This window comes from Salminus brasiliensis, chromosome 12, assembly GCF_030463535.1.
Source record: "Salminus brasiliensis chromosome 12, fSalBra1.hap2, whole genome shotgun sequence".
In the NCBI taxonomy this organism is placed as follows: Eukaryota; Metazoa; Chordata; class Actinopteri; order Characiformes; family Bryconidae; genus Salminus; species Salminus brasiliensis.
In genome coordinates this window covers 34,160,627-34,182,830 of record NC_132889.1, presented here as the reverse complement: position 1 = coordinate 34,182,830, position 22,204 = coordinate 34,160,627, and the positions used below count along the sequence as shown (strand labels likewise).

Genomic DNA, 22,204 nt, shown 5'->3' with positions numbered 1-22,204 from the left:
TTACAAGGTTACTGGTGTTACAGAGGTGGGCCAATGTAGTGTTAGTGTTAGGAGTATTGGTGTAGCACAGCAATATAACATAATATACATATACATAACACTATGTAAATGTAAATATAATATACATAATATTTACAGATAATTGCAACAATTTGACTCTTAAAATGAAGCACTGCTTAACTCAAATATTGGTTTATAAATATTAAAACTGAAATATGAAGCCGATATGATCTGAATTTGAAAGCTCCTGAAATCGGTATCGGCCGGTACCGCAAGGCGCTGGTACCGGGTCCCCCCTGGAGGGCAGTGGTGAATGGGAACAGGGCGAGCGTGTTTACGCGGCGGTGGACTCTGCTGTAATCCTGCTCCAGCATTGGCTGTGTCTGTAGCCCTTCCTCCGTCCCTTCGGCTGGGAGACGACAACATGACGGCCACCACATGAGACTTTATTATCCGTAGATGAAGTTTACACTCGCTTCATCAAAACCAGACTGAATTCAGGGTTAGATTTGAGCTGAAATGTTCCGAAAACCGGCCCGGCGCTTCTTCACCCAGCTGAGCTGCACCCCACTGGCTTAACGTTAGCTCTGAGCTAAGCTAAGCTAAGCTACGCTACGCTACGCTAAGCTAACGTTAGCCAGTTCAGCATTAATTTGTATTAATTATTAATTATTCGATTTTAATAGCAGGAACCGCTGCATTTTATTATACTGTACACCGCTATAGCTTGTGGACGAACGTAGCTAACTAGCCAACTATGGCGCAGAGGAGCGGAGCTGGGGATGCTAGCGAAGGCAGCGGGGCCACAACGCAATGCTGCCCGAGTTCGGGCCTCCGAAGTCGGCCTCGCTCCGGCGAGAGGGACGGTCAGGTGCGGGCTGTGAAAGCAACGCTGCAGGAGCGCTTGGGACCGTATGAACGGGTGGTGACCTACATGCAGGCTGTGCTGGTGTGGGAGAGACCTTTCCACAGTGTGCTTTTCCACGCGTTGGTCAACGTTGTCTTCTGGTGAGTTTTATAGAGAGCAACACGGGGACGAGCCGAGGAAGCTGGCTAGCTAGCTGTAGCGCTGGCTAACTTCATTAGATAACGAGGTTTTTGCGATTATGGTCACTAAAAACGCAAGAGTAGGTCGGTAATGTGCTGCAGAACCTTTTAGGAATATTTTATTAACAGTTTAAGTCACTGTAATAACAAATATATGGAGTTTTTGTGTGTTTATTACTGTATTAGCAACACTGTCAACGTGTACAGGTGAAACCTTCGATATAGGATATCGTCGATACCATGTAGGGTCGATATATCGATATATCGAATTTCGATACTCGCTGAAATTTGTTTTTTCGTTAATTTAATATTCCTATTCTAATATTTATTAATATTATACATTTTATAGAATGTATAATTGATTATAAATTAATTAAAGGAACACAGAGATCACTTTCACACTTTTTTTTGTCCCGATACACAAGTCCGCACCCAGGACCGATTCTGGGCTCGTTTGCTGGAGGGGCTCTTTAATAATTCAATTAAATTCAGTTCAAATGTATTTAAATGCCGCTTTTCACATCACAAAGCAGCTTTACAGAGATCCGGGTCCGATCCTCCTTTGAGAAAGCTCCCTCAGATCAAAACATAAGAACCCAAGCAGACAGGAACCCTCTGATGGGACCCTTGGCTGAAGGCTCTGAGGGTCTTCATGTTTCAGTTAAATGAACAGCTTGCATCCACACGTCCAGACGGCTTCTGTTCAAGCTTTTTAAGCCGTTGCTGATATGAGGTATCATAGTATTGATCATAGTGGGGTTATCGATAACAAGGTTGTGGGTTCGATTCCCGGGCTCGGCAAGCTGCCACTGTTGGGCCCTTGAGCAAGGCCCTTTACCCTCTCTGCACCCCGGGCGCTGGAGTTGGCTGCCCACCGCTCTGGGGGTGTGTGTACTCACTGCCCCCTAGTTCACTAGTGTGTGTGTGTATGTATTCACTACCACAGATGGGTTAAATGTGGAGGACACTGTGAGGTGTACACATGCACCTTTACCTTATTGGCTAATTTGGCACATCTCATCATTAACGTTTTGACCCTCCCTTGTTTTATCTGTAAGCAGGAGTGTGTGAGTGTGTCTGCTGTTCATCTTCAGTGTTGGAGACAGATGGGACCTAAATTTAGGTGAGCAGTGAAGGCTGAAGGGAGCTGCTGGAAAGACAGAGGCGTCAATACAGCTGGTTCTGAAAGACCAGTGGCGAACTGCAGCTTCGTTTTTCCGTGTATTCAAAGCTCCACAGCTGGGAGAAACGTTTGGAGCAAAGGTCTTGTTTGCAGGACTGTTTCCAACGTGGCATTACACTGCCTTCAGGTCCATCTCTGAAGTTTCTACGTAGGACCTCAGAGGTCGTAGCCATAATATAGAGTTGACCAGCCTCTGGGAAAAGGCTGTTTTGTCAAAGAGAACAGGTGCATATGCCATTACCACATTCGAACTCCTGCTTTTTGAGTCAGAGATCCAATCGTTTTTCAGATCAACACAAAAGGGAGACAGATATGAGAGAGTCATTTTATCCTTGTTATTGCTTTGTTTGTATTTGTGGCTTATTTTGACACAGTCTACTTGTTGGGTTGTATTAGTGACCTTTATTTTGACAGTCTGCTTGCTTGGTTGTATGAGTGACTTTTATTTTGACACAGTCTGCTTGTTTGGTTGGTTTAGTGACTTTTATTTTGACACAGTCTGCTTGTTTGGTTGGTTTAGTGACTTTTATTTTGACACAGTCTGCTTGTTTGGTTGTATGAGTGACTTTTATTTTGACACAGTCTGCTTGTTGGGTTGTATTAGTGACCTTTATTTTGACAGTCTGCTTGCTTGGTTGTATGAGTGACTTTTATTTTGACACAGTCTGCTTGTTTGGTTGGTTTAGTGACTTTTATTTTGACACAGTCTGCTTGTTTGGTTGGTTTAGTGACTTTTATTTTGACACAGTCTGCTTGTTAGGTTGGTTTAGTGACTTTTATTTTGACACAGTCTGCTTGTGACTTATTCGGACACGGTCTGTTTTATTGTATTAGTGGCTTCTATTTTGACATGATCTGTTTGCATTAGTGACTTTTATTTTGAAAAGGTCTGTTTGAGTTAGTGACTCTGACACGGTCTGTTTGTATTAGTGACTTATTTTGAAAAGATCAGCTTGTTTGGTTGGTTTAGTGACTTTTATTTTGACAGTCTGCTTGTTTGGTTATATCAGTAACTTTTATTTTGACACGGTCTGCTTGTTTGGTTATATTAGTGACTTATTTTGACACGGTCTGCTTGTTTGGTTATATTAGTGACTTTTATTTTGACACAGTCTGCTTGTTTGGTTATATCAGTAACTTTTATTTTGACACGGTCTGCTTGTTTGGTTATATCAGTAACTTTTATTTTGACACAGTCTGCTTGTTTGGTTGTTTTTGTGACTTTTATTTTGACATGATCTGTTTATTAGTGACTTGTTTTGATACAGTCGGTTCTTTTTTTTAATTGGTGGCTTTTATTTTAAGACACTCTGTTTATATTAGTGATTTATTCTTTGGAATAGTATTAGCATTGTATTAGTTGGGGGGGGCAGGGGTGCGAGCACTGTTTACTTTATTTATGGATATTCGGATATATATTTTATATATTTTTATATATATATATATATATATATATATATATATATATATATATATATATATATATATATATTTTTTTTTTTTTTTTTTTTTTTTTTTTTTTTTTTTTTTTGGTGAATCCCTTAGTGCTGAGTTTAAGTAAAACCACTGCTGTAAATACCAGTCATGCTTTGAGAGCCCCCTCAATGCGCCACCTCATGGGCCGCTGTACACATGCATTTCTGGACAAGCTGAGAACAGCGTTTGATGGTAGAGAAGCATGTGGGCTGAGACGGTAGAGTAATGCTACAGGGTTTTACACTAATGTGACTGTTAAGATAATATTTATAGAACTATAATAACGTCTCAAGACTGGAGCGACTTTCTAAGCAGTGTTCAGACTGTTCATCAAAGTGAGAACAAGAGTCTCTCTCGCTCTCTCGCTCTGTCTTTCTCTCTCGCCCCCTCTCTGCCTTTTTCCCTTTGTCAGCTCAGGCATGCAGCCTTTATTCGATTAGTCCAGTCATCCCCTCTTCTATGCCTCAGATATTTTCCCCTGCCGTCCTTTTCTCCTGTCCTTTGTGTTTGGCTCAGTGCTCAGCTGAAGAGCCTGATTTAGGACAGTGCTCTACCTCAGGTGACGCAGACCTCATTTCTATAGGGGGGCTGACGGGTGGGATGAAAAGAACAGCTCCTTGTGACCGCTGGTATACATTCAGAACATCTGTATGGTCCGGATGAGATGATGGCTGATTCGAGGACACCCCACTGCCCACCCTGTGGAAATCTTAGCCTTCTTAGAAGTTGGAAGCATTTTTGTATTCTTCAGAGCTCACGCCTGGCATTAGGAGGCATGGTGCCAATAGGTTGACGTTCATCTGCTTCAGAGAGTCCTATTCTATCGGCAGTACTTCCCTACAAGGACTAGACAAGCTGTGTGTGTGTGTGTGCATTTGCACATGTGTGTCAGCAACGGGACTACTAATAGTAGCTGAATGCGTTCATTGGAAGGGAACATCTAAAGAGGAGCGGAGGAGAGGTGGAGTGGTAGTGCATGGTGGCTTGATGCTCTGCTGTGAATCACATCTTCACTACTTCTCACGTGTTTGAGATTCACGGAGGACGGAAACACCTGGTAGGTGTAAAGCCACTTCCGCCTGTGTGTGAACAACAACACCAAAACCTCGAGGGAGAGATTAGAAACACACCCATAACACAGCCGGGCAGGTGTTTACAGTGAAGCTTCCTAAAGCATTCTTGGGTTGTATGCATGGTTCTAGGAAAAGCTGTAATTAGTGCCAAAATGTTTTTTTTTTGGATATATGTATATATGTGTGTGTGTGTGTGTGTGTGTGTATATATGTATATAACTTAATTTAATGTGCATGTTTTCTTTTGTTATTTATTTTTTTTTATATAAAATGAAGGGTCCACTATATCAGGGGTGGCAGTCATACTGATCCTGATAAAGGTTCTAATTTGGTTCTAATTTCCATAAATTCAACCATGTTCAGCCGCGTATTAAAAGAAATCCACTCTCTCTAAACCACACTGAGAGAGTCAAACTCTGCAGAGGAACCAGTCAGACAGTTTATTTTAACTGGGGACGGGACGCAGTAGAGTCAAAGGAAGAGCAACAGCCAGTCAATGTCTCCATTTCAGCTCTAGTAAAACAAGACAGTCAAAATTTGGGGCAGAGCTAGTCAGAATCACTGTTTCAGCTGGGGGCGGGGACAACGTGGAGTCAAACAGAGGCAGAATCACTGTTTCAGCTGGGGGCGGGGACAACGTGGAGTCAAACAGAGGCAGAATCACTGTTTCAGCTGGGGGCGGGGACAACGTGGAGTCAAACAGAGGCAGAATCACTGTTTCAGCTGGGGCGGGGACAACGTGGAGTCAAACAGAGGCAGAATCACTGTTTCAGCTGGGGGCGGGGACAACGTGGAGTCAAACAGAGGCAGAATCACTGTTTCAGCTGAGGGCGGGGACAACGTGGAGTCAAACAGAGGCAGAATCACTTTCAGCTGAGGGCGAGGACAACGTGGAGTCAAACAGAGGCAGAATCACTTTCAGCTGGGGCGGGGACAACGTGGAGTCAAACAGAGGCAGAATCACTGTTTCAGCTGGGGGCGGGGACAACGTGGAGTCAAACTTAGGCAGAACCAGTCAGAATTCCTTTTCTGGACAGCATACAGTCAGATGCATATGCAAAACAGCCTGGTTTCTTAGTAAAAATGGGTTCGTCCCCCAACCCGAGTTACCTCCCTGTTCTATAACCTTTCAGAAAGCACCTCCATGGCATCTAAGAGTGCTGGTTCTTCACACTCCCACATTCATTTACAAACATCCTGGAAGATTCTTCAGGAAACTGAAAGGGATTCTTTTGCCTCCTCATTTTTTGGGGGGCTGTACGTGACAGGCATCATTTGCAGACCCTCTAACAAGTGTTTCAGGAGTGTCTTAAACAGAAGGGAGCGTGAGCTGTTGACCACAAGGAGCTTTTTGATGAGTTTCCTCTCTCTCTGTCTTTCTCTGTGTGTGTTGCAGGTTCTTTGCTCTGAGCTCTCTAAGGTTGCTCTTCCTGTTGGCATCAGGACTGGCTCTGGCTGTTTGTGCCGACACCTGGAGGAACAAGATTTGGCCAAAGATCAAAGGTAGTTCTTCCTGAAACATTGCTACCATTAGAGGCTGACACTGTAACAATGTTATTGTTGTAATTAACATCACGGTGCACTCTGCAGAGTATGTGATGGGTATCTCAGGTACTTCTAGAAACCCAGAACAACTGCATGTTTCACAAACAAGACTGGGGGGGAAGGGGGGTACTAGCCCTCTCTACAGGGGGAGGGGTAGAGCTCCTGAATTAAAACCAGCCTGTGAACAACAACCAGTGTTTGATCTACTACATGTCCAAATGTTTGTGGACACTGCTTCTAATGCATGCATTTAGCTACTTCTTTAAGCCACACATTACACATTGCTGACATTTGCTTGTCTAGTTGCTGTAGAGAAGTAATGGCAATAGAATAGGCAAAAAATGAACCTATTGGCACCATGCTCAATGCCAGGCATGGGCTAGAAGGGTGTAAAGGCCCCCAGCATTGAGCTGTGGAGCAGTGGAAGAACTGTGTTCTTTGGAATGATGGCTGGTGGTGCTCCATCCAATATTTTTTGGTTTTGGGTCTGAGTTGAGGATGGTGGGGTGGGGTGGGGTGGTGATCATCCAACATCCTGACCTCACTGACATTCTTGTTGCTGAATACAGTCAAATCCTCAAAGCAGTGCTCCTCCAAAATCTAGTAGAAATCATTCTTTCCTGGACAGTAGAGACTCCAGGTGTCCCAATACTTTTGTCCATGGTGTATATCTGGCCTGATTGACTTTAGTAAGTTTGTGTATGTGTGTAATTCCTCTGCTTTACCTTCTGCAGAGGACATAGACTCAGAGTTTTCCTAATCAGGCTTACTTATTTTCTGGCCCGTAATGTTGGCCATGCACAGCATGCACATTAACACCAGAATCTGTTACTCATACAAGTCCCTAATGTTCTTGTGTTTGTGTCTATTTTCAGTGAGACGACAGGATGAGGGTGAAAATGAAAGGTAAAGTGTGCTATTTTATTGCAAATTAGGACTATTATGATTCGCTGTACCAAAACTGACCTTCCTGTTGAATCAGCAGTGATGATTGGCAGTTTCTTTGATGACAGTACATATTTAAAATTCTCTAACTGGTCTGTCTTATAGTAGAGTCATAGCCTTATAGACACACCCATTAACGATTGTTGGGTTGGGCTTTAAAACAAAAAGCATTCAGTTATTTAATTCAGTCATTGTCATGTTGTGTGGTCCACCTCTGCTCCAGCTTCAGGTTTTGGACAGATGGTCTTACATTGTCCTCAAGCACCATCTGATACAATAAAGAATTAATTCATGGTGGATTCAGAGATAGAGAGGCCCTTCCCAAGCCCTGTCCAGTCTGTTTTTTTAGTGCTATTTACCAGGACAGCCCAGTTCCAGATGCTGATATTGGGTGGGAATGTGGTTTCTGCAGATAGCATGATGCTAATAACTGTGTGCCTTTGTGTGTTCGGTTGTTTGGCAGCTGGGGTCTGGTGCAGCCGGGGACTCTGAGTGTGCCTGAGTTGTGCCACCACATGGCCGAGTTGTGGGTGACTGGATCCTCTTGTGCAGCTGATATCACCCGGTTCAAGCGGCATAACCCAGGGAAGGTGGGTTACACGAGTATTGTAGAGAAGTGTAAACATTAGAGATGGAAAAATCTATAGATGTATCGATATCGGCCCCCAAAATACAGGTCGGCCCATCTGTAGTAAAAATGCATCTGAACGTAACAATTTAACTGCGTCCAGTTATTGCATTGAGTTTAACTGAATTTAATATACTTAAGTCAAATCCTACTTTGCCAATACTTCTCAATCTCAGATGGGTGTCGTGAGCAAAGAAATACAGTTCCTCCAGAACACAGCAGCAGTGAACAGTCCAAACAGACAAGAAAAGCAATAAACTATATCAAACACAGGACAATGAACTGTGTATAACTGTAGAGCCTTAAACAGTGGACAATGGACAATAGGTTATAGGTTTGGGGGGGCATTAATCAGTCTATTCTTAGGCCTTTGTGCAATTGTGCAGAATGAATTATCGGTGCACGCTGCGAAAAGTGTAATACACACACACACACACACACACACAAACCCCCTAATGTAGACTTCCCAGGAGGGATATTTCACAAAACCAGTTAATGGACAGATTATGTCCTGTAGGGACAGCTTAGTTTACCCAGTTAAACTAACTGTATTCTTAAGTGGTTTTCCACTGGGCAGTTTGGTACAATTGCAAATCTACGATGGCAGATTTTATCATCATATCCATGCTGAATTTCCTTGTCCTTCTTACTATGATATAAAGCTTACTAACCTGGGAGCTGGATCTAGAAATAGTGTAAACTAGGGCTTGGCAATATGGTATGTTATGTATTTTCACAATACACAGTGTTTATAACTAGGAGCAGATTGTAAAAAACTGCCATACAAATATTAGCCCATATTTAGCACAGTGTGTTGCATTAACAATTAACTGTACCCCAGTTAAACATGACTAACAATGCATTTGTAATGAATGTGTCATTGGGCAGTGTTCTTTAAACACTGACTATCTACAGTATGATATATATATTTTTTTTGATCATGAGGATTGTTATCATAATGCATGTTATCATAGCCACCCAGCATTGATGGATGATGCTCCATCCGAAACTTTTGGGATGAGTTGGGAATGATGCGGTAATCCAGCAACCTGACCTCACTAATGCTCTTGTCGCTGAATGCAATCAAATCCTCAAGCAATGCTCTCCAAAATCCAGTAGAAAGCCTTCTTCCCCAACAAAAGCAGGATTTTTATGTGTATATATAAATACCCTTGATTTTTGGAAGAAACATTTAATGAGCAGGTGTCCCAATACTTTTGTCTATATTGTGTATGTTGTGTTAGCTACACCAGCATAATGCAAAAAGCAACTACCTCCAGAGAACCCTACCTACTTTCCCAGTTCATTTAAAAGATAGGACATGAGTACTGACCGTGGTACAGCTGGTTCGAGCTGCACTGCTCGGTGAAAAAAATGCCTATATTGACCTTGTCCATCACCAGTGGACATGTCTAATCGATTATTTATGAATTCTACAGTTCTGCATGCTGGTCTGCAGCCTGTTCTCTTTCCTGGCTATGGTTGGACGCTACATCCCTGGAATAGTTCTCTCTTACATTGCTGGTGAGTAAAGGAATTATAGCTGCCTCAGTAAATTAGACGATTAACAAGTCATCAGTACTCATCAGTCAGCAGGGATGATTTGCATGATGATAATGCATATTAATAATGTTAATTACATTGTGTGTTTATTTACTTATGTTTATTTAAATTAGGTATTGTAATTATTTTTATAAATTTGTCCAAACATTTTTTGTGTTTCTGTCTCTCTTATTCCCTCCAGTACTGTGTGTGCTGTTTTGCCCATTGGCGGTGTATTATCGGCTGTGGCAGCATGCGTGTGTGAAGCTGGAGCCGGCCCTGCAGTGGCTGGACTTTAGCGTCAAAGGATACATGATGTCCAAGCCCATTGACAACCAGTGTGAGTACTGCCACCATGGACCCATGAGTTCAAATCCCAAGCCATGCCACTTTGCCGCACTCTCTCCAGGTGGGCAGATGGCGCTCTCTCCCCTCATTACTATTAAAGCGATGTTGGCGGCTGGTGTGGTAGAGCTGGCGAGCCGGGGATTCTTTGAGCATGTCATCTGCCTGGCAATGCCACATCTGTGGCAGTTCAAAAAGAGGCGATGACTGGCTTCTCACTTTTCGGAGGAGACGTGTTAAGTCCTTACCCTCCTAGTGTCGGAACATTGCTAGTGCTGGGGGGAGCTGTAAACGGGGGGATTCATTGGCAGTACCTGGAACAGCACACACTCACACTGTGTGTGTGTTTATTTTTTTCTGTGGTTTGAGCATGATGGGCCGCTTTTAGTAAAGTGCTTCAGTTAAAAACAGCTCATTTTAAAGCACTAAAATATTGCATATCGACCGATTCACAAGATTTCAATATTGTTATTAGAGAAGAAAAATTGGTACTGTGCCATCTCTAACTACGAGCCCTATTATTTCAGGCTGGATTTGAGACCTAATAACAGATCTGTTCCAGAGGTTTTTCTCCTTATCGCCGTTCGATACTGATATCCATTGATGGCTATACTGGGTTTCAGACCTGCGCCATCTCTAGTCCTCATCCAGGTGCAAATTTGCTCCGCAGGGTTCAGTACTTGTGCCATTAATCTGCTAAGTTCATTATCATAGCTTTCTCACTGTCACCCCCGAAGTACCTCCTTCTAATGTCACCTGCTGGAGGGAAGCCAAGAGCTATTGACCTGAACGTACGTGTGTGTGTGTGTGTTGTAGTTCTTCGCAGGCCAATTAAGAGCGGGGCCTCTGGTGACGCCAGCGACAGCGAGGAGGAGCTGGCTGCCTTCTGTCCAACAGTAAGAGCACTTTCTAAGAACGGCTAAGGGGACAAATCATTTTCAGCAGTTTCAGTCAGCTTTGCCACGTATCCATTTACTTGTCTAATGAATTACGTTTTAGCTGCTATTGTGATTGTTTCCCACAGAACGTTCATAAAACCCATACACCCACCCATCCATACACCCACCCATCCATCCATAGATACTTGATTGATCCTGAAGGAAATTTAGCAATACATACATACATACATACATACAGCCACCCATACATGCATGCATCCATACATCAATCCATCCACACATCCACACACATGTGCATCCATACATTCATACATACATTCACCCATACATACATCCACCTATACACACATACATCTGCTCATACATGCAAACATTACATAAAAAAGGGCCCCTAAGGTCATTATGTGGGTTTAAGTGATTATAAAACACATGTCCTTATATTACTCAAACAAAAAAGAACAAACAACCAGAAAAAAAAACAATTAATTTAATAAGCAGAGCTAAAAAAAACCCAAAAAAACCCCAAAAAACAGCACAACAAAACCCAAACTTTTTACATCCCAGCACTGCAAATCTCTCAGAAACAAAGCTCTGAACTCTGCACCGTCAGCAGTGTTTGTTTTCAGTGCAGTTAGTAAATCGGAGATTAAAGAAAACACTTATTAGCGCCTTAAAGAACAGCTAAACACTAACACCATTGTTCTGAATATTCCCACAGTTTGATGAAGCAGTGGTTGCTAAGGAACTGGCTCTGACCGATTCAGAGCACTCGGATGCAGAAGTCTCATACACAGAAAATGGCACCTTTAATCTCTCCAGGGGACAGACTCCTCTCACGGAGGGCTCAGAGGGTAAGACCACGTGTTAATGACACACATCTGGTATCACACATCTGGTATCACTTCTTAGTAAATTCCCTGTAATTTGGCAGTGGGAGGATGAAATGCCTGACCTTTATTTGGAATAATGTTTGCTACTGACCCTGAGCTGGAAAGTGAAATTATCTTGGACACGTCTTACCTGAGATAAAGTCTAGATGCCTGCCTTAAAGGATGGTGAGCCAAGCCAAACCTGAAGCCTGACGAGCTCTTGATAGATCCCTTTGGGATGGCCTGGTCCGTTTTTGACTTTGTAGACCAGTACAAGAGCCATCATCTCCTAACTGTTTTCTTCTGTGGTCTTTCTCCTCCAGACTTGGACAGACACAGTGACCCAGAGGAGTCGTTTGCCCAAGACCTTCCAGACTTCCCTTCAATCAACCCAGACGCCACCCTGATGGAGGACGATGAAGACGCCAGCCTCGGTCTGCCCAGCCTGGGCTCAGCCGGCCTATCCGGCCCCCGCGGCTCCACTACCTCTGCCTTGCTGGACCTGGACGCCCAGCTGGACTCGGACCAGGAGGACCTGGACCTCTCTCTGGGTGTTGCCTCCGATCTTACCAGCGACCTGGCAGGGATTCTGGCCAGCAACATGATTCAGGCGGCCATCTCCGGAGCTATGCAGCCCAGGCCACCTCAGGGCCCACGCAGGGAAGGCCCGCCCAGGGCTGGGGCTCAACGCAGCTACAGAAAGCAGTCGAGTTCAGAGCTGGACACAGACCTGGACTTGGAAGGGGAGGACTTTGAGATGCTGGACCAGTCTGAGCTCAACCAGATGGATCCTTCAGGTGGAGCCGGAGGGAGAGGAACTGGCAGGAACAGAACGCAGGGGTCCAGCTTTTTGTCCAACCTGCTGGGGAAGCCACAGTGAGCCCTGTGTATGTGTGTGTGTGATAGTCTGTGGATTGACACCTTCCTGAGTCTGCACCTTTTTACCTGTTTCTTCTTCATCCCTCATGTTTAATCAGTGTGAGTGTGAGCGAGAGAGCATTTGTTTTTGCACGGTTAATGAATGTGGTTTTAGGTCCCACTAGCCAGTAATCTTTCCACTGGTTACAGGTAATCACTGTGAAGTAGTCTTGTGTTAAGCCCCCCCTCTCTTATACGTCTCCTGTCCCCTTCCGTACGTGTCCGTATGAAAGAGAGAGAGAGTGGGAGAGAGAGTCAGTCGTGTCTAGAAGACCCCCAATTTACTTTGTAGGCCAAGCAATAGAACATGGATACTGGGAAACTATCTTAATACCTACAGAAACCAGCAGAACACACCCTGAACCTTGTTTGCAACATCCCAAGCAAGTCTAACTGAGCCTTATCGATCTCTTAAACAAAACCTTTACATTATGTACAGACACATTTCGCTCATGATGGGACCAAACAGACATTCCTGCGTCGATGCCGTAGCTGTGCTGTAGCTCAAAGACATCCCACAAAAGCAATACCAAGAAAAGCTGCTTGAAAGCATTGCTGTTAAAGCCCCAGTCAGGAGCCAGTTTCTAATACTGCAGCCACAAAGGCTTAGAATAGCACCCCAGCTAAAACGTACAATACGCTTTCTGTTGGTAAACTCAGAGCTAATCCTGGAGCGGCTGTTTCGCTGTTCACAGTCCAGCTATTGTGACGGGTGCCGGTGTGTTTTATTCACGTTTTATTTTTATCTAGCTGTGGAACGCCGAGTTTAACGCCGAGAGGGCTCATTCCATGTTAAATCACTGGTGTTCGAGGCTCCTTATTTTAGAGGCTTAAATTGTAATACATGCTACAGAAGTCTGGAGTCACTCGTCATATGAGTCATTGCTGTTGTTTTAGATACAGTAATAATTTATACAGGGTAGATTAACGGGCTTATTATAATATAAACAACACACAGACATGTATCAACATTTCAACATAAGTCGATTGGGAGCGACAAAAATTATGATAAGCAATATAAAGTCGTTCTCTGTTTTAATGAATTTCTGTGGACGTAACGGCATCGAGATCTGAACACCATTTTTGAAACATGAGTCAGTTTGGGTAGTCCTTTCTTCTTGATGTAAATGAATTTCTGGGCTGCACAACTCCAGTCCTGGATTTGCCTGTCTCCAGCAACAGTTTGGGAGCTGCCCTACTTAAACACACCCACTTTGTCTGGTAATTAACCCCTTAAACACTTAAGCCCACATTTCTTCACTCTTATGACTGCTTTACTATCATAAATAACACAAATTGCATAGGCCCTAAACTAGAGCCCTGGGGGACTTGACTCAATATACTGTACCAAATAACATTCAGTAGTTTCTGCTTTAAGATTAATAACTAAATTCTAACCCTAAGGTTCAAGAGGTTTTCTGAAGAGCTGAATCAGACTTCTAGGACTGGAGTTGTGAACCCCTGTCATTTTTCTGGTCATCGTTCTTGATGTGTATCATTTAGAAATTTTCCATAGATTCTCAATTTCTTACTGATTATTTGAAAAACTGCTGGACTTGCATATTATAAGGATTGTATATTTATCTATAATTAATTTAGATTGATTTTATTGAAAACATTGATTTCAGACATTTAAAGGCAGTGCAAGTAGACACAGTGAGAGTAAGTGAGACTTTTTGTTTAATATATCTTCTGCCTGTTATAGAAGGCAGAATAATTCCCACAGCTGTGGCACAACAGCTCCACCAGGCTCAGTCCATTCTTGTCATTTGATGTGTGAATGACCCGGGAATGATAAATCAGTAGTGAGTCATTTTATTGATGGATCACGCTTAATTCTGCCTTCCAATAGTTTTGTTAAAGGTGCCCTAGAATGGCATAGTTAAGTAATTCAGCAACAGTTCTGATCTGACAAACCGTGAACCTCAAACACCGCTGTTCCTCCTTTAAAAGAAATATCCAGCACAACCAAAACAAAGTTGGAAAATGGGCCAATTCCAAAACCCCAAAACCGTTACATCACAGTCTTGACTTGCTATATTTACACCCCCAAAATGAGCATTAACCCCACCAACTAGCGAAAGCCTCAGTCCGAGCTGGCAACACCTAGCCTCTATTTTAGGAGAACATGGTGTTTTTGTTACTTTTGGTACAGTGCTAAAAACAAAGCTATGCTATGTGGCTATCAGAACACAGCTTATCAAAATACTCTTAAGTAGGGCTGGGCAATATGACAATATGGAGGATATTCTCAGTGCTCAGAACACTGATCAACTGCATGTTTAATTGCAAACTGCCATTATTCTGGTTTAAGTGGACGACATTCACCATAAAAATGCCTCTACTCAGTTTGGGAGAGTATTTGAATAGTAGTTTTTAAGAACATGTGGCTACTGAGGCATATTGTCTGCTATCATGTATAGCGTAGCTAATATTGGGTATCGTGAAACAGTCCTAAAATATTGTGATATAATTTTTTTTTGTGTGTAATCTGCCCTAATCTCAAGTCCTCTACAAAAGAAACAAAAAGCATGTTTCATTCTGGGGCAAAATAACAGGATGGTAAAAAGACTTGTAATATTACATCTGGGCAATTTTTGTAACCCAAAATTTAAAATACTCAGTTAATGCGTTCTATGGCACCTTTAAACATCATCTATAAAGGAAACAGGTGCACGTGTATTTTTTGTGTATATATATATATATATATATATATATATATATATATATATATATATATATATATATATATTAGCAATTCTTTCTCACAACAGAAAGCCTCAGTTGATTTGGATTTGTTTACAAATTAGGAGGTTGATTATGTTAGGTTGATGCAATCCTGCTCTAAAACCAAACCTTTAGTCTGAAAGATTAACAGTGTAATTTTTTTATCTGCATGTTACATCGATCGTGTTCATGCATGTGGCAACCTTACGGTAACATTTCGAAGGCTTATTTCGAATGCCCTGGAGAAGTAAACTACAGCAGATTAGCAACATCTATCAGACAAGTCTGTAGAACTCTTCCAATGACTATAGAAAATATGGACAACACAACGTCTCTCAAAGTGAATCAACCACAGGTCTAGCGCCCCTGCTGGCTGGTTGCAGTATGATCTGTAGCTGCATATATTTCACTGACAGAACAGCTCATTTTCCATCTCCTGTGTCTCCGAATTCCAGCAGTTACTTTTCCCTGTGCTGACATTGTCCCATTTTTTATTTTCACCCTGAAATCCGTATAACCCTTACTCGGCTCGATCATAAGAAGGCGTGCTTACACTTAGGAATGAAGTGATTGACAGTGCTTGGAAGATGCCAGTCGTCTGCAGGATTTGCATGGCGCCCTTTCTGTTCATTAGATGGAGTAGCTGTTGTCGTGGAAGTTACATGAGCCGCACTTTTACTGTTTACTGCAAACTGGGAATCCAGGGGGAAAATCTCAAATCTGCTCCGCTTCTGCGCTGTAAGCTCAATGAAGGCGGTCTGAGACACGCTTGGTCGGGGAGAAGGGGGCGGGCTTCATTTCTTTAGAATGGCGTCCATGTTTTCTACAGTCATTGGACCGGACAGATGGAAACTAGCAGAATCAACTGCATTTTCCCTCAGTTGTACCAGGTGCAGTTATCATTGCCAGTCTTGCATCCAGCGTCATAATTCTCTGACCTAGAGGAATACCTCTGTGTGTTCTTTAACTTCAGCAGCTGCATCTGTAGCAATTACCATGGACAGATGTTCCCTGTTACCTGAGGTCATGGGCAGGACGCTGTAGATGTGGTTGATGGACCTTCAGACAGGTTTAAACTCTCTGGAGTAAACAGAGCCTAGCTGAGGTGTTGCCAATGCCTCTACCTCTGACATGCCTTTCGCCTGTGATTTAAACCTGAGGCCACAGCTAACTAGCATTGCTGCTCTTCTGTCTGGAGAAACCTTACAGGGGCTCCTGTATGAACACTGTGATCTCTTTCTGGTAGAACAAATCACCCCATTAAGGCTGTTGTCTCGTCTTATCTGGAGTCTTATCTGGAGTCTCTTGAACCAAAACCAGCTCTATCTATCTCTAAGAGCACAATGTACAAGGAGCATCACAGTAATGCCAGAACCTCAGTACTGCAGTACTTTCCCCCACTGTTTGAGAAAACCAGCTGAGCAGTTTTACATTGTGTGATGGACATTATCATAGACAGACTAAAAGAAATGGTCCAGAATTACTTTCTAGAATAATAACCATCATTTCTTGGTTCTTATAAAATTACGATTTCAGAGATGTGAGGTTTTCTTGTGACAGTGATGACCTAGGCAGACTTGTTCCCCTTACTGTCTTGCATTACTTTTTTTAATATTCTGACTATATCAGTGTATTTTGGCCTGGGACTGGATTCACAAAAGTATCTTAAGATAGAAATTCATCTTAGCTTTTAATTTTTCATACTTAAGAAAAAAGGTGCAATAAATTATTAATCCCTTAAAATTTGACCTTTTATTTTATTGAAATCTTATTTAGGAAAAATTGGTGTTCTTAAAAACAATCTAAATATTACATAATTGTTTTTATTAATAGTATTTTATTAATCTCATGACAGTCTTGCGCTGGTCTCAGACACTAATGATCAGTTTAAATAGTTAAATCCTAGAATGAATGTGTAATTGAACAGGATTAACAGTGGAGATCGTATTTTCTAAACAGTTCGTTTTTCCTTAAGAAAGATTATGGCTTTCATGACGTCACGTCAGTTTCACTCATATTTCTAAAGTAGGAATTTTCCTGTTGGCTGTTTCCTCCACCGTCACTTTCAGATTTTGTTTACTGATCTTTTAAACGCTTAGTTTCTTTGTATTTCCTCCATTTTGCACGAATTTCACTGAATAGGGGAAATCCAAAATGTGTCTTGTGGTTTGTGATGAGCCGTAAATGCAGCATATGAAGGCTTACATTTTACATGTAAGACTTTCCTAAGAGAATATTTAAGAACCCTTTTAGGTTTTTTTCCTTTCAAGAATTGCGTTTAAACTTCTTGAACTTTTATTTTAAGATGAGGTCTTATTCACGAACCGATCTTAAGATGAAATGTCTTCTTAAAATCTACTTACACAGTTTTTAATGAGTGTCTTTATTTTGGGATTTGTCAAATTTACACAGCTTAAAAAACACCAAGGTCGGATGTTGACTATTTCTTTTTTTCTTTTCTTAAAAACTAATTTACAGAAGATATTGGTAAAGGCTGATCGATGGGAAATCTTTTGTGAATCCAGCCTCTGCATTCAGTTTGCACTGTAAACAAAAAACAACAGCAATCCAGGAGCAAATTTTGAGATGAAACTCCAAACAAGTATATAAATCATCTCTTCCGTTCTCCATTTATTTTTCACTCTGTTATAAGAACTATCAAAAACTGCATCGGCCCCTCAAACAACCTCCAACACAACACAGTTTGAGTGCAGTTTGCTGAAGCTGAGCTTTGAGTTGTCTCGTTTTTGATGGTTTGACGGTATGATGGAAGGCCACTGACTGTTGTTTACGCTCAGTCCACACTTATCGTAGCCTAGCTAGTTTATTTTAATTTGCAACGTTAAAAATGCAATGATTTTATGTTGTTTTAGTTGTTGGTCTTTGAGAAAATTCAGTGGATTCAGGAGATTAGTTTATCTTCATGCATGTTAAGTTTGCTGTGAGTGGTGCCACAAACTGACAGTAGTTTTTAAGGTGACTATTTTATTCTTCATTAGTGATGCTGACCGTGGATTCACAGCCTCCTCCCTATAGCCTTATTCCAGTGTGTTTAGAGAGCCTGCTATACCTGAAGTCTTACCGGAAAACCTCTCAGATGAAGTGAGCTCTTACACTCAAACTTTTCATGCGTTTTGTTTTTCAGTAGTAGGTTTTGAAGTGGCTGTCTGAATGTACTTGCTGAAGCCAGTAGGAGGGTGGTGTGGTGTGCAGTGATGCTGTATTGCTGTTGTTGTTATTGTTGTTATTATTATTATTATGCTGATTTGCTGTGATTTTTTTTTCCTTTCTTTTTGAATCTGTACCCAAGTCATGATGGTCTTCTTCTATATGTAATTTTACTTCTTCTCTTCCCATAATCAGTTTGGTTCTACAGTAGGGATGGGCAATATGACGAACATCATGGCACTTTCTGCCCTGAGGTTTAATGAGCGTAATCAGACCCAATGTGGTTGCGGCATTCTAGCAGAACATCTCACAAACCTCAGAGGAGCTACATTTCCATTGACATGGAATTGAAAGCAAAAAAATTACAGTGAAATTCATTATTTTATTTTATTTTTTTTAAGTTGACTTGATGAAATTTGTAATTTCCTGATCAGTTTGGTCATTAGTGTTTTTTTTGCACTATCCAATCCAGGTATTCCTCTGGATAAAATGAAAGATATGAAGGGGAGTGATAAAGATATGAAGGGGAGTGTGTTTCCCCACATTTTGTATGAAAAATAGTAGAGAACATATATTTAAACGCCTGGAAGAAAAGTGGCTGAAAGGCAGCCAAAGCAGTAGAACCACATTCATGTTTTTATGTTTCACAGCTCCACCCTGTAGACTATTAAATGTTCGTTTACCTTCTGAGAACCCTCCTCGCTGCTGCGGGCTGTAATTACTGTTGGTTTACATTTACATTTATGGCATTTAGCTGACGCTCTTATCCAGAGCGACTTACAAGGTAACTCTTATTACAGAGGTGGGTCAATGTAGTGTTAGGAGTCTTGCCCAAGGACTCTTATTGGTGTAGCACAGCATAGTCACCCAGACCGGGAATCGAACCCCAGCCTCCCACATGGTGTGGCAGCTCAGTGGCAGGTAGTGGTGTTATCTGTTGCGCCACACCCACCAACTGTTATGAACAGCTGTACTGATTTCATCAGTAATTATGCTGGTAGTATCCAGGCTGCAAATACTGTTGGTTAGGTGGGGCTCAGCTAGAACAACACAGCGGTAAAAACAAAGGATCAGAGCTGAATTTGGCTTAAAATAGCTGATGACCACTTCGTTAAACCACTGGAATGCACATCAGTGATAAGCTGAGCAGGATTCAGTTGGATGACTGAATCTCCAATGGCAAATGCTACTCCAGGTCCTCCTAAAAGTATTTATTGGGGTAAATACTGATTTGCCTTATTCCTGCATTCCTGATAAGCTAATTTGTGACAACAGGTTGTGAGAAGCCACCGCTCCAGTACGAGCTTTATACCCGTATACTTGGGAATGTTGACTGCCAGGCCCATGTGCAGTACCTAAAGGCTGTGTCAGCAATGGGTACACGCACCTTAAAGCAGCATTATGTAGCATTTTACCTCACCTTACCTTAAGCAGCTTCAAAATCATGCTGCTGCTCCACTGGCTGTAACAGGGAGAATAGCTCTGGACTCAGAATGCTGCTACTGCACTATGGATATCTGCACCAAGGTGGAGTGGACAGGGCCGTACAGTGTAACGCTGCGTAACCGGAGTCATATTAGTGTACAATCCTGTGGTATTACTCTACCGCCTCAGTCCACATGCTTCTCTGCATCTCTCAGCATGCCCACAAATGCAAGTGCAAAGCGTGTCCTTTAGGAGCGGCTCAAAGAGCACATTACATTGCAGAAATAGCAGTTTTCACATAATGCAGCTTTAAAGTAGCTGAATCTGCTTATTAGAAAAGGTGTCTGGATTCTTTTGGACATATATTACAGGATTAAGTCCGAAGCTCATCTTGATAACGATGTATCGTCATATCGCCCACCCCTGTTCTGCAGTATCGTAGCTGCTGGAGATCTTTGCTGTATGAGTAGACTTTGCTGGTCGTTTCTTTTTCTTTATGTCACAGAGCTGCGACTTGCTGACCTTCACGTGGACGGACACGTGGTGTAACTGAGATTGACCTTGTATAGATGGAAGATGGTAAATATAGTAACGAGGTCTCAGTCTGTGAAGAGTGCTCTATTGAATGTGTTTGAAAGGCGGGGAAGAATTGCTTCCGATGGACGAGGAGGCCGGAGATGAACGTGGTTTAAAATAATAAGCCCATTCAGCTTTTGTAAAAGACGTGTGAAGTGTAAATGTGTGTGTGTGTGTGTGTGTGTGTGTGTGACCGCATGGTTCCCAGATGATGGAAGACTGTTCCTTTTTCTACTCAGTCCTTTCATGAACAGACGACTGGTCATTCCGGTCACCGATTCCTCCAGACTCCTGTGAGCGAGACAGAACTCACTTTATAAGTGACTACGAGCGAAATCACATTGAGAATAAACCACAGATCAGATATTCGTAGGTGTTGTATGGAAATAATCAGCGGGTTTGAAAACAGAGGCCTGCATTCGGGCCGTCTGTTCACCTCACAGTCGAGCAGAAGAGGACTGCAGAGGGCCGACGTGCTCTCTGAGAAAACTCAGACGTTTTTCTAACCCTGTATGTAAAAGAAAAAGAATCCGTACTGTCTCTTTAATAAGAGGTTGGTCCGCAGTGTAAGTGTGTGTTCTGTACATGTGATCAGTAGAAACGTACTTCCCTCTTCCTCTGTCGTTGGTTTTTGATATGTTTTGATGTGCAAGAGAATAAACTCTGGAATTACAGCCTTGAACTGTGGTTTCTTTGTGTCTGAATGGTTTAATTGTTGGTAAATGATCCCTCTGGTAACGGGACGTGTGAGAACTTAACAGTGAGGAGGGCCGTAGATTCTTCATTAAAGCAAAAAACAATAACAGATTTTAAATACGCTACATGGACAAAAGTATTGGGACACCTGCTCAGTCATTGTTTACTTCTGAAATCAATGGTATTAAAAACAGTTTCTCCTGCTTATGTTTTGTATCATTGGGAGGGACATAAAATATATTTGATAATGACTGAAATTGCATATTCTAAGTAAAAAATATATATATTCAATGCAATAGACTTCATAACTTTTAATAGAGTAAACAAAATGACTTATTTCATGTCAAAGTCAAGTTGAATGTATAAATATATATTTATTAATATATTAATAAATATAATATATTAATATATCTAATATATTATGCCTACAATATATGCCAAGCATTATTAATAAGTGTAAAATGAATGTAATTAGTCTTTCAACATTAGTCTTATTCAAAACTGATTCAATAAAGATTTATTTTAATAGTAAAAGTTTTTTGTTTTTTTTCTGGGAAACAAAATGTGCCCCCCAGATTTAGAATGACCCATATAGCTATCCTGTAGGAGCTTTCTAAAAACCCTAGTTTTACGTCTTGAAAATTAGGGCTGGAGATCCAAAGAAAATTACAGTTTAAAAGCCTTTTAAGACGTAAAATGCCACAAAACCTCAACAAAAATATGAAATAATCTCTCTATTAAAACAAAAGTTGAACAGCTGCATCATCACCTGGTTTGGGAACTACAGTGCCTCAGACCGCAAGACCCTACAGCGAATAGTAAGGACAGCTGAGAAGATCATAGGGGTCTCTCTCCCCTCTTTCACACACCATCAGCATTGTGAAGGACCCCACTCATCCCTCACATGGACTTTTTCCACTGCTGCCGTCTGGCAGAAGGAACAGGAGCATCCATGCTGTCACTGCACGGTTCTGCAATTGCTTTGTCCCACAAGCAGTCAGACTGAACTAAACACCCACACGACCCATAGCATTTAAATCTGTCTGCATCCTGTTTATCCTATTTATCTTATTTATACATGACACACTTTGTGGACACTGTGTCTGCATATAACGTCACAGCATGATACATTTTTATGCACC

At 41.9% G+C, this 22,204-nt stretch overlaps 1 protein-coding gene across 1 annotated transcript; it reads left to right on the top strand.

Moving 5' to 3' along the window:
- Window positions 1–328: 328 nt before the first annotated feature.
- On the top strand, window positions 329–21,040 carry retreg3 (reticulophagy regulator family member 3). The gene is made up of 9 exons (XM_072693455.1): window positions 329–1,008; window positions 6,176–6,282; window positions 7,200–7,230; window positions 7,733–7,859; window positions 9,337–9,421; window positions 9,642–9,779; window positions 10,601–10,680; window positions 11,402–11,534; window positions 11,876–21,040. The coding sequence occupies exons 1-9, from the start codon at window positions 758–760 to the stop codon at window positions 12,430–12,432; spliced, it is 1,509 nt and encodes a 502-aa protein (XP_072549556.1). The 5' UTR covers window positions 329–757; the 3' UTR covers window positions 12,433–21,040.
- The last annotated feature ends 1,164 nt before the right edge of the window (window positions 21,041–22,204 follow it).

What these genes read in the sequence shown, in the direction of transcription:
- retreg3 (XM_072693455.1), top strand. Translation starts at nt 758, where the DNA reads ATGGCGCAGAGGAGCGGAGCTGGGGATGCTAGCGAAGGCAGCGGGGCC. An exon ending in AGTTCTCTCTTACATTGCTG is followed by an intron (nt 9,422 to 9,641) that starts GTGAGTAAAGGA and finishes TATTCCCTCCAG; the next exon opens with TACTGTGTGTGCTGTTTTGC. An exon ending in TCTCACGGAGGGCTCAGAGG is followed by an intron (nt 11,535 to 11,875) that starts GTAAGACCACGT and finishes TTTCTCCTCCAG; the next exon opens with ACTTGGACAGACACAGTGAC.